Source organism: Oncorhynchus clarkii, unplaced genomic scaffold, assembly GCF_045791955.1.
Source record: "Oncorhynchus clarkii lewisi isolate Uvic-CL-2024 unplaced genomic scaffold, UVic_Ocla_1.0 unplaced_contig_3791_pilon_pilon, whole genome shotgun sequence".
NCBI lineage: Eukaryota > Metazoa > Chordata > Actinopteri > Salmoniformes > Salmonidae > Oncorhynchus > Oncorhynchus clarkii.
Window position 1 is genome coordinate 26,670 of NW_027258515.1, and position 13,331 is coordinate 40,000.

Below are 13,331 nucleotides of genomic sequence, written 5' to 3' on the forward strand. Positions count from 1 at the left end.
AGACTAGTGTGTGTTCAAGGCGGTCAGAAATAGTAACGTCTCTGTTTTTATAGTTCTGGCTGTAGACTAGTGTGTGTTCAAGGCCGTCAGAAATAGTAACGTCTCTGTTTTTATAGTTCTGGCTGTAGACTAGTGTGTGTTCAAGGCCGTCAGAAATAGTAACGTCTCTGTTTTTATAGTTCTGGCTGTAGACTAGTGTGTGTTCAAGGCCGTCAGAAATAGTAACGTCTCTGTTTTTATAGTTCTGGCTGTAGACTAGTGTGTGTTCAAGGCCGTCAGAAATAGTAACGTCTCTGTTTTTATAGTTCTGGCTGTAGACTAGTGTGTGTTCAAGGCCGTCAGAAATAGTAACGTCTCTGTTTTTATAGTTCTGGCTGTAGACTAGTGTGTGTTCAAGGCCGTCAGAAATAGTAACGTCTCTGTTTTTATAGTTCTGGCTGTAGACTAGTGTGTGTTCAAGGCCGTCAGAAATAGTAACGTCTCTGTTTTTATAGTTCTGGCTGTAGACTAGTGTGTGTTCAAGGCCGTCAGAAATAGTAACGTCTCTGTTTTTATAGTTCTGGCTGTAGACTAGTGTGTGTTCAAGGCCGTCAGAAATAGTAACGTCTCTGTTTTTATAGTTCTGGCTGTAGACTAGTGTGTGTTCAAGGCCGCCAGAAATAGTAACGTCTCTGTTTTTATAGTTCTGGCTGTAGACTAGTGTGTGTTCAAGGCCGTCAGAAATAGTAACGTCTCTGTTTTTATAGTTCTGGCTGTAGACTAGTGTGTGTTCAAGGCCGTCAGAAATAGTAACGTCTCTGTTTTTATAGTTCTGGCTGTAGACTAGTGTGCGTTTTACACAGAGATAATTTAAAAATACAAATTCACTAAATTAGGCAACTGTGTCTGGGTGGGTATAATTTGTGGAACTGGGTGGGTATAATTTGTGGAACAGGGTGGGTATAATTTGTGGAACAGGGTGGGTATAATTTGTGGAACTGGGTGGGTATAATTTGTGGAACGGGGTGGGTATAATTTGTGGAACGGGGTGGGTATAATTTGTGGAACGGGGTGGGTATAATTTTTGGAACGGGGTGGGTATAATTTGTGGAACTGGGTGGGTATAATTTGTGGAACGGGGTGGGTATAATTTGTGGAACGGGGTGGGTATAATTTGTGGAACGGGGTGGGTATAATTTGTGGAACGGGGTGGGTATAATTTGTGGAACGGGGTGGGTATAATTTGTGGAACGGGGTGGGTATAATTTGTGGAACGTTCCAACAGGAATCTGTTCCAAGAGCTTTGTAAAGTACAAGGATGTCAACAAACAACCCATTCAAAGCAGCACGATCACTTCACATAGCTGTTTATTGTATATGGGTCTGAAACAATAACACGAGAAGTCATAAAAGTTGTAGTATAAAGCTTCTCGTACTAGACACAAGTACATTATTCTAATTAAGGCATCTCGACAACTATAGTTGTAAATGTTGGGTGGCAATTTGTGTATCCATTAACTTGTTGTTATGCAATGTGAGTGTGTGACTGCTTTCACTTTCTCTAGATCAAACCTATGTCTGGCTGTCTGCATGACTGGCTGTGTTTCGCAGGGATCTGACTAATGGCCTCTCCCTCTGTCCTCCCTCCTACCACAGCCCATCTCTGACCAGTGTCTTCCACCACACCAGTGACTCAGACTGGGACCAGTCCCACTGACCACCACCACCCTGTGCTGGTGCTAGTTCAGTCCTGCCCTGCTGTGGAGGAGGAGGCATGTCCTACTGGTCAGTCGGCCTCTCCAAGGCCACTGGAGACACACAGAGCAACAACATGGAGGAACAAGAGAAACACGATCTTGAACAAGATGGTGAGAGAATTCACTTTTACTGTATTGTACTTATCTCAGAGTCTTTTCCTTATTCCTTACATTGGAGGAGAATGTCCAAGGTCCCATCAGACCTTTAGAGAAGGATATGAGTAGAAAGAATGCAAGGAATCAAGGAAAGACGGCTTGATAATGAGCCATAGGCTGGTTAATGTGTTTTCCCTGGTTGTGGTTAGTACTGGAACATTCTTTGTGTGTCTGTTTCCAGTTCAACCCTCTGCCAACCCTCTGCCATTCAGAATTGGTGAGGCTCATCTGTGTCTGAGTGTCTACTGCTTAAATATAGAAGACAGAACTGAAACAACAACACCACTGGGTTCAGTCAAGTGGTGGCAGCAGCACTACTGTATCCTATGTTACTACTGAAGTCACTGCAGCACCGTCTGAAACAACAACACCACTGGGTTCAGTCAAGTGGTGGCAGCAGCACTACTGTATCCTATGTTACTACTGAAGTCACTGCAGCACCGTCTGAAACAACAACACCACTGGGTTCAGTCAAGTGGTGGCAGCAGCACTACTGTATCCTATGTTACTACTGAAGTCACTGCAGCACCGTCTGAAACAACAACACCACTGGGTTCAGTCAAGTGGTGGCAGCAGCACTACTGTATCCTATGTTACTACTGAAGTCACTGCAGCACCGTCTGAAACAACAACACCACTGGGTTCAGTCAAGTGGTGGCAGCAGCACTACTGTATCCTATGTTACTACTGAAGTCACTGCAGCACCGTCTGAAACAACAACACCACTGGGTTCAGTCAAGTGGTGGCAGCAGCACTACTGTATCCTATGTTACTACTGAAGTCACTGCAGCACCGTCTGAAACAACAACACCACTGGGTTCAGTCAAGTGGTTACTACTGAAGTCACTGCAGCACCGTCTGAAACAACAACACCACTGGGTTGTATGGCAGCAGCACCTATCCTATGTTACTACTGAAGTCACTGCAGCACCGTCTGAAATGACCTTTTATAGTTATGGGCCCTGGTCAAAAGTAGGGCACTATCCGTAGGGAATAGGGTGCCATTTTGGACGGACACTACGTAAATATACTGTAGATGCTTTAGAAAGGCTCTGTGGAAGAATTGACACCTCCATGTTTTCATTCAGAAGGGCATTTTCTCGTCTCATAACATGTTTTTAAATCATATTGATTGTGGAATTTGAAACTTTGACATTTAGATGGTTCATAAAATTGCTTGTTTGTCGGTGATGTGTGGAACAGCAAAATCATTGTCTAGAAGGGCAACTGTGTCTTACTCAGTACCAGTGGCAGGTGTGATAGACCACATATAGGTTGTGAGAGTATGAAAAATGGCGTGTGTGAGAGAGCGAATGAAAAAGCATGTGTGGGAGAGACAGAAACTTTTATTCTTCCTCTCTCTCTCTCCCCTTTCTCTCTCTTCCACTCCTCTCTCTCTCTCCCCTTTCTCTCTCTTCCTCTCTCTCTCTCCCCTTTCTCTCTCTTCCTCTCTCTCTCTCTCTCTCTCTTCCTCTCTCTCTCTCTCTCTCTTCCTCTCTCTCTCTCTCTTCCACTCCTCTCTCTCTCTCTCTTCCTCTCTCTCTCTCTCTCTCTCTTCCACTCCTCTCTCTCTCCCCTTTCTCTCTCTTTCTCTCTCTCTCTCTCTCTTCCACTCCTCTCTCTCTCCCCTTTCTCTCTCTTCCTCTCTCTCTCTCTCTCTCTCTCTTCCACTACTCTCTCTCTCCCCTTTCTCTCTCTCTCTTCCACTCCTTTCTCTCTCTCCCTCTCTCTCTCTGTCTCCCACTCCCCTTTCTCTCTCCCTATCTCTGCCTCTTCTACTCCTCTCTCTCTCTCTCTCTCTCTCTCTCTCTCTCTCCCCTTTCTCTCTCGCTCTCTCGCTCTCTCTCTATCTCCCACTCCTCTTTCTCTCTCTCTCTCATTCTCTCTCTCTCTCTCATTCTCTCTCTTCCACTCCTCTCTCTCTATCTCCCACTCCTCTTTCTCTCTCTTCCACTCCTCTCTCTCTCTATCTCCCACTCCTCTTTCTCTCTCTCTCATTCTCTCTCTCTCTCTCTCATTCTCTCTCTTCCACTCCTCTCTCTCTCTATCTCCCACTCTCTCTCTTTCTCTCTCTTCCACTCCTCTCTCTCTCTATCACCCACTCCTCTTTCTCTCTCTCTCTCTCTCTCTCTCTCTCTCTCTTCCACTCCTCTTTCTTTCTCTCTCTCTCTCCCACTCCTCTCTCTCTCTCTCTCTCTCTACCACTCCTCTCTCTCTCTCTATCTCCCACTCCTCTTTCTCTCTCTTCCACTCCTCTCTCTCTCTATCTCCCACTCCTCTTTCTCTCTCTCTCTCTCTCTCTTCCACTCCTTTCTTTCTTTCTCTCTCTCTCTCTCTCTCTCTCTCTCTCTCTCTCTCTCTTCCACTCCTCTCTATCTCCCACTCCTCTCTCTCTCTCTCTCTCGCTCTCTCCCACTCCTCTCTCTCTCTCCCACTCCTCTCTCTCTCTCTCTCTCTCTCCCACTCCCCTCTCTCTCTCTCTCTCCCTCTCCCTCTTTCTCTCTCTCTCTCTTCCACTCCTCTCTCTCTCGCTCTCTTTTCCACTCCCATTTTTCTCTCTCTCCCCCTTTCAATTCAATTGAATTTATTGACATGGCAAGTTCATTATTACTTACATTGTCAAAGTATACATATCGAAAAATACATATATATTTTTATATATAAAATATATATATATATATTTATATATAAATAAATGTGGGATCAACAGTAATAGTGGTAGTGGACATGGGATTACCATTAACAACAACTACAACAATATTAATGAGAACAACAATACATTAAAGCTATGGTAGTAGACCAGTGTCAACATGACTGAGAAGACACATGACGTGGTATGAAAGACTGCACATTTTGGCTTTTCACCCAATAAATATTATATTTTTTCTTCATCTTTTATAGTTTCAAATTCTTTGTATTGAATTATAATTTTGGGAAATAAATATTCTGTTAGGTCTGAGTATTTGTTACAGTGTAATAGGAAATGCAGCTCTGTCTCTACCTCTCTCTCTCTCTCTCTCTCTCTGTCTTCCACTCCTCTTTCTCTCTCTCTCGCTCTCCTCTTTCTCTCTCTCTCTCTCTCTCTCTCTCTCTCTCTCTTCCACTCTCTCTCTCTCTCTCTCTCTCTCTCTCTCTCTCTCTCTCTCCCACTCCCCTTTCTCTGTCTCTCTCCGTCTCTTTTCCTCTCTCTCCCTCTCTCTCTGTCTCTCTCCCACTCCCCTTTCTCTGTCTCTCTCCGTCTCTCTTTTCCTCTCGCTCCCTCTCTCTCTGTCTCTCTCCCACTCCCGTTTCTCTCTCTCTCCGTCTCTCTTTTCCTCTCCCTCTCTCTCCCTCTCTCTCTGTCTCTCTCCCTCTCCCCTGTCTCTCTCTCTCTCCCACTCCCCTTGCTCTGTCTCTCTCTCCCACTCCCCTTGCTCTGTCTCTCTCTCCCACTCCCCTTGCTCTGTCTCTCTCCCACTCCCCTTTCTCTCTCTCCCTCTCTCTCTGTCTCTCTCCCACTCCCCTTGCTCTGTCTCTCTGTCTTTCTCCCACTCCCCTTCTCTCTCCCTCTCTTTCTCTCTCTTCCACTCCCATGTCTCTCTCTCTCTTCCACCCCTTTCTCTCTCTCCCTCTCTCTCTGTCTCTCTCCCACTCCCCTTTCTCTGTCTCTCTTTTCCTCTCCCTCTCGCTCCCTCTCTCTCTGTCTCTCTCCCACTCCCCTTTCTCTCTCTCTCCGTCTCTCTTTTCCTCTCCCTCTCTCTCCCTCTCTCTCTGTCTCTCTCCCTCCCCTGTCTCTCTCTCTCTTCCACCCCTTTCTCTCTCTCCCACTCCCCTTGCTCTGTCTCTCTCTCCCACTCCCCTTGCTCTGTATCTCTCCCACTCCCATTTCCCTCTCTCCCTCTCTCTCTGTCTCTCTCCCACTCCCCTTGCTCTGTCTCTCTCTCCCACTCCCCTTGCTCTGTCTCTCTCTCCCACTCCCCTTGCTCTGTATCTCTCCCACTCCCATTTCCCTCTCTCCCTCTCTCTCGGTCTCTCTCCCACTCCCCTTGCTCTGTCTCTCTCCCCCACTCCCCTTGCTCTGTCTCTCTCCCACTCCCCTTTCTCTCTCTCCCTCTCTCTCGGTCTCTCTCCCACTCCCCTTGCTCTGTCTCTCTCCCCTACTCCCCTTGCTCTGTCTCTCTCCCACTCCCCTTTCTCTCTCTCCCTCTCTCTCTGTCTCTCTCCCACTCCCCTTGCTCTGTCTCTCTCTCTCTCTCCCACTCCCTCTCTCTCTGTCTCTCTCCCTCTCTCTCTCTCTCCCTCTCTCTCTGTCACTCTCCCACTCCCCTGTCTCTCTCTCTGTCTCTCTCCCACTCCCCTTTCTCTCTCTCCCTCTCTCTCTGTCTCTCTCCCTCTCTCTCTTTCTCTCTCCCTCTCTGTCTCTCTCCCACTCCCCTTGCTCTGTCTCTCTCCCACTCCCCTTTCTCTCTCTCCCTCTCTCTCTGTCTCTCTCCCACTCCCCTGTCTCTCTCTCTGTCTCTCTCCCACTCTCCTGTCTCGCTCTCCTTCTCTCTCCCTCTCTCTCTCTCTCCCTCTCTCCCCCTCTCTCTCTCTCTCTCTCTCTCTCTCTCTCTCTCTCTCTCTGTCTCTCTCCCTCTCTCTCTCTCTCCCTCTCTCTCTGTCACTCTCCCACTCCCCTGTCTCTCTCTCTGTCTCTCTCCCACTCCCCTTTCTCTCTCTCCCTCTCTCCCTCTCTCTCTTTCTCTCTCCCTCTCTCTCTCTCTCTCTCCCTCTCTCTCTGTCTCTCTCCCACTCCCCTTTCTCTGTCTCTCTCCGTCTCTCTTTTCCTCTCTGTGAGGCTGTGTGCTAAGTGAAGTCTATCCCGGGGGAAGCAGGCAGAGAAGAGAGGTGGAGGGTTGGGTTACACTCTGCAGGGATGGGTGGTGGGGTAGAGATCGATAGGGGATAAAGACTGAGAGGCAGAGACATATCATCATTACCTTTCCTTTAGGACACTCCAGGAGGAGTCAGGAGGGAGAGAGGGAGGGAGGGAGACTGGTGGCTGGGGCCCCCCCCCCCCCCCCCTCCTCCTCTCTGACACTAGCTCTGAGTGCAGCCAGCCAGCCAGCCACAGCCAGGGAGGTAGAAGGAGGGATGCAGAGAGAGCCATCGGCCATGCAGACAGGCTAGAGAGAGGCTCCTTGGATGCATAACACACTACAGAGGGAAAGGCTGTATGAGAAAAGAAACAAGCGATCTGAATGCCATGGGGAGATGGGAGACTAGAGAAGGGTCCAGTCTCATAGTATGAACAGGTATGCTACAGGACATGTGGCTGACGCCCTAGCCCAGAGTAACACTGCTCACTGTAGTCACTGTGTAGCCGATGTAGCTAGCTGGGTGAATAGTCTTGTTTACAGTCTGGAGCATATGAACAGGGCATGTTGTTGTACGTGTGGCTAAAGCTAATGCTACATCAGATTAGTGGTAAATCTGTGAGTTTAATGTACTTTAGCTGTGATTGACGCTAGTGTTAGCCTGTAGGATCTGATTGTTTACCTGTGCAGCTGTGTGTACTGTGGGCTAGTAGAGGCATGTTTTTAATTCAGAGAGAGATGGGGACCCTGAAGATTTAATTTTCACTCTGACTGACTGGGTTTCGGGAAATCTCTTTTTATGCTTGACTATACACTGTGACTATACACTTTGTGACTATACACTGTGACTATACACTGTGACTATACACTGTGACTATACACTGTGACTATACACTGTGACTATACACTGTGACTATACACTGTGACTATACACTGTGACTATACACTGTGACTATACACTTTGTGACTATACACGTTGTGACTATACACGTTGTGACTATACACTTTGTGACTATACACTGTGACTATACACTGTGACTATACACTGTGACTATACACTGTGACTATACACTGTGACTATACACTGTGACTATACACTGTGACTATACACTTTGTGACTATACACGTTGTGACTATACACGTTGTGACTATACACGTTGTGACTATACACTTTGTGACTATACACTGTGACTATACACTGTGACTATACACTGTGACTATACACTGTGACTATACACTGTGACTATACACTGTGACTATACACTTTGTGACTATACACGTTGTGACTATACACGTTGTGACTATACACGTTGTGACTATACACGTTGTGACTATACACGTTGTGACTATACACTGTGACTATACACTGTGACTATACACTGTGACTATACACTGTGACTATACACTTTGTGACTATACACGTTGTGACTATACACGTTGTGACTATACACGTTGTGACTATACACGTTGTGACTATACACTTTGTGACTATACACTTTGTGACTATACACACTGTGACTATACACTTTGTGACTATACACTTTGACTATACACTGTGACTATACACTGTGACTATACACTGTGACTATACACTTTGTGACTATACACTTTGTGACTATACACTTTGTGACTATACACTTTGTGACTATACACTTTGTGACTATACACTTTGTGACTATACACTGTGACTATACACTTTGTGACTATACACTTTGTGACTATACACTTTGTGACTATACACTTTGTGACTATACACTTTGTGACTATACACACTGTGACTATACACACTGTGACTATACACTTTGACTATACACTTTGACTATACACTGACTATACACTTTGTGGCTATACACACTGTGGCTATACACTTTGTGACTATACACTTTGTGACTATACACTTTGACTATACACTTTGTAGCTATACACTTTGTAGCTATACACTGTGGCTATACACTGTGGCTATACACTTTGACTATACACTTTGTAGCTATACACTTTGTAGCTATACACTGTGGCTATACACTGTGACTATACACTTTGACTATACACTTTGTAGCTATACACTTTGTAGCTATACACTGTGGCTATACACTGTGGCTATACACTTTGGCTATACACTTTGTGGCTATACACTTTGTGGCTATACACTTTGTGGCGATACACTGTGACTATACACTTTGTGACTATACACTTTGTGGCGATACACTGTGACTATACACTTTGTGACTATACACTCTGTGACTATACACTTTGTGGCTATACACTTTGTGACTATACACTTTGTGACTATACACTTTGACTATACACTTTGTGGCGATACACTGTGACTATACACTTTGTGACTATACACTTTGTGACTATACACTTTGTGGCTATACACTTTGTGACTATACACTTTGTGACTATACACTTTGACTATACACTTTGTGACTATACACTCACCCCCAACCCTGCTACCTGTATAGATACACTATTTAACTTGGATCTAAAGTGCAAGGCTTTTAGATAGAATGACAGTAAGTGGCAGATGTTTGTCAGAATTCAGCCAGTGTTGGGTAGATTATTGATTTGACTTGATTAAATTACTGACTAGTTCATCAGTATTACAGTGTGAAGTGTTGCTGTTGTTGAATCTCCAGGCTTAATTGAAGGTATCAACGACACTGAAACAACCGTTTTTCATCTATTCTAGAGTCGGTGCTGAGCCCGTCACATATGAACTAACTAGGGTATTGTACGTAGGCTACAGCATTTTTAAACAAGACATTGAAGGCCTGATGGGAGTGTTTGGGTTCTTGATAGAAAATCAAGGTGTCCTCTAAAATACTTATGAGACATGGAAATCTTTCCATGGTGCTGGAACTGTAGCTCTCAAAAGAAACATCTCCATATGTTGATTATCTTGTTCTTTATTGATCATCAATGCCATTGGGCACCTTTGCCCTTTGTGTATTGATGGTGCCTTAAATTGTCATCTCTACATTACACTCTGACAGTTCCAGGTTTCCCTTCAGAAAGACTTGATTTATCTCAATGGGGCTTCCTGGTTAAATACTGTATCTTAGTAATACATCCCAGTGGTACAGGGATGTATGAGAGACTACATCATAAACTCCTGCACTGACTTAATAACGGACATGAATGTGACGGACCTTATGGGGTTTATACCTTTAAACCTACCTACCTCGGGGAGTGAACAAGGGCAGAAGGGTGGAGGAAAATCTTTTGAAATGGAATGCAGCCCAGGATGGCTCCCCTCCTGTCCAATCACAGAAATGAAATGATTAAGGATCCTGCTACACAGAATGAGCCAATCACAGAAATGAAATGATTAAGGATCCTGCTACACAGAATGAGCCAATCACAGAAATGAAAGGATTAAGGATCCTGCTACACAGAATGAGCCAATCAATCAGCAGATTACTGAGATTGCTGTCACTCTGCAGACAATGCATCCCTATAGTAATGACAGACACACACTGATCCAATGACCAGCCCTGTCTCTATGGGGACGATTGCATCGCATGCCCCTGTGCATCCACGGTGACTTATTAAAATGCAATTCATCTTCATTGAGACAGGAAGTCCCTTTGCTTAACACCTCTTCAATGCAGTAAAGGTGAGATTTCCTTCAACTATAATCCACATTTGTTGAAAAGCGCCACATTTCTCCCCAGCGCCTTTAATGTTGATGAAACTAAAGAGAGGAGCATCCATCAAATAAATTCTGCTGTTCTGTCACGCTGTGATGTCAGAAGGGAAAAACTGTGTTCACGGTTTCAAGGAATCTGTTTCCTAAAGGGACGTCTCAGTTTCACCTAATAGGTCACTTGAATGAAGAGTAGAGTTGAGACACTGCCTGATCCAATACCCAATCTACTAACTAGGGTTACAACATTCACATCACTTTCCCCAAACTCCCAGGGTTTTCAGAAATACTAGTTGGAGGATTCTGTATTTTCTGCATATACCCTTCTGATTCTGGGAGTTTTGGAAAAGCTACCATCGTTTTGCAAGTCTACCTATACGTTCCTATATGGGTCAGCTTGTGTCATACACAGACACTAATATATCTGTATCTGTGACGTCATAGGCCTACATCTTCACCTATCAGGAAACATTCTGCACATTGTGATGTGATATTATGGGACACATCCCCACACGGATAACACATTTAGCTGGAGGAGGTGGAGAGGTGCGCTAGCTATTCTTGTGTTTACTGTTGGTGATGGACAGATTTCAGAGGAGGGGGAGGACTCTTCCTTGTTGTTCTGTCTATCAGATGGACACATTTAGGAGGGGGAGGACTCTTCCTTGTTGTTCTGTCTATCAGATGGACACATTTAGGAGGGGGAGGACTCTTCCTTGTTGTTCTGTCTATCAGATGGACACATTTAGGATGGGGAAGGACTCTTCCTTGTTGTTCTGTCTATCAGATGGACACATTTAGGAGGGGAAGGACTCTTCCTTGTTGTTCTGTCTATCAGATGGACACATTTAGGAGGGGAAGGACTCTTCCTTGTTGTTCTGTCTATCAGATGGACACATTTAGGAGGGGGGGAGGACTCTTCCTTGTTGTTCTGTCTATCAGATGGACACATTTAGGAGGGGAAGGACTCTTCCTTGTTGTTCTGTCTATCAGATGGACACATTTAGGAGGGGAAGGACTCTTCCTTGTTGTTCTGTCTATCAGATGGACACATTTAGGAGGGGAAGGACTCTTCCTTGTTGTTCTGTCAATCAGATGGACAGATGGACAGATTTAGGAGGGGGAGGACTCTTCCTTGTTGTTCTGTCTATCAGATGGACACATTTAGGAGGGGGAGGACTCTTCCTTGTTGTTCTGTCTATCAGATGGGGAGGGGGAGGACTCTTCCTTGTTGTTCTGTCTATCAGATGGACACAGGACTCTTCCTTGTTGTTCTGTCTATCAGATGGACACATTTAGGAGGGGGAGGACTCTTCCTTGTTGTTCTGTCTATCAGATGGACAGATTTAGGAGGGGGAGGACTCTTCCTTGTTGTTCTGTCTATCAGATGGACAGATTTAGGAGGGGGAGGACTCTTCCTTGTTGTTCTGTCTATCAGATGGACACATTTAGGAGGGGGAGGACTCTTCCTTGTTGTTCTGTCTATCAGATGGACAGATTTAGGAGGGGAAAGAGGGAGAGCACTCTGCTTGTTGTGCCGTCTGGTCTGTGCTCTGCTTTGCCCTTCAAGGTCTCTTCACACACACAGACTGGCCAGGAAGACGGTATTGACGCATTGGGGTGCAGGCAGGTCTAATGGCTACAGTCCCTCTGGCTTTCTCATACAGCCTTTATAGCCCAGTCAGACTCTCACCATATTAATTATACATACATGTAGCAGCAGCAGCAGGCCCACTTCAGAGGGCTGCAGAGATGCTCAGGGCTGCAGAGGTGCTCAGGGCTGCAGAGGTGCTCAGGGCTGCAGAGATGCTCAGGGCTGCAGAGATGCTCAGGGCTGCAGAGATGCTCAGGGCTGCAGAGACGCTCAGGGCTGCAGAGACGCTCAGGGCTGCAGAGACGCTCAGGGCTGCAGAGACGCTCAGGGCTGCAGAGACGCTCAGGGCTGCAGAGACGCTCAGGGCTGCAGAGACGCTCAGGGCTGCAGAGACCCGCATGGTTTGTTTGAAGGGACCCGCATGGTTGGTTTGAAGGGACCCGCATGGTTGGTTTGAAGGGACCCGCATGGTTGGTTTGAAGGGACCCGCATGGTTGGTTTGAAGGGACCCGCATGGTTGGTTTGAAGGGACCCGCATGGTTGGTTTGAAGGGACCCGCATGGTTGGTTTGAAGGGACCCGCATGGTTGGTTTGAAGGGACCCGCATGGTTGGTTTGAAGGGACCCGCATCGTTTGAAGGAACCCGCACGGTTACAGGGACGAGGGACCCGCACGGTTACAGGGACCCGCACGGTTACAGGGACCCGCACGTTTACAGGGACGCGCACGGTTACAGGGACGCGCACGGTTTGAAGGGACCCGCACGTTTTGAAGGGACCCGCACGGTTACAGGGACGCGCACGGTTACAGGGACGCGCACGGTTACAGGGACCCGCACGGTTACAGGGACCCGCACGTTTTGAAGGGAAAGACATGGCTACAGTCTCTGAGTCTCTATATTAGATCACACACAGGAATTGATCTTCTCAAGATAACCTCAGAATCCCATACATACATACATACAGAAGACCCCATATTGACGAGTGATGTTTTCAATGCAAAGCCTAAAGAAAGGATTGATAGTGGCCACCTCACAGGTTCTGGAGAAGAGAGAGGGGGAATAGGTATATTGGGAAAAAGTGTCATCAGAGTGGTAGAATAAGGAGCCAGCATCAGACTTGATGAGTACTTCTCTGTTGTGTTGTAAGTGGATTGAAACCAATCCAGGGTTGTGTATATTAGGGCACACAATGGGAAAAACAATGAGTCTTTCTTATTGGACAAGTCCATGTAGTCCCTCCCTGTTTCAGTCTGTTTTCCTCTTGTGCCTAATTAACACGATTCATGCCTAGTCCTTTAAGGTCACCAACTCAGGTCAACTATAATCTATATATACTATAATCTATAGATACCAGGGCTGG

General features: G+C 46.1%; 1 protein-coding gene across 1 annotated transcript in view; it reads left to right on the plus strand.

Moving 5' to 3' along the window:
• Positions 1–13,331, plus strand: part of LOC139397156 (leucine-rich repeat serine/threonine-protein kinase 1-like) — a gene marked incomplete at its 3' end in the record, with an annotated part of 43,807 nt that overhangs the window by 1,131 nt on the left and 29,345 nt on the right. The window contains exon 2 of the mRNA XM_071144029.1: positions 1,636–1,847. Within this exon, the coding sequence (XP_071000130.1) occupies positions 1,754–1,847 (94 nt within the window). The remainder of the gene's footprint in view (positions 1–1,635; positions 1,848–13,331) is intronic.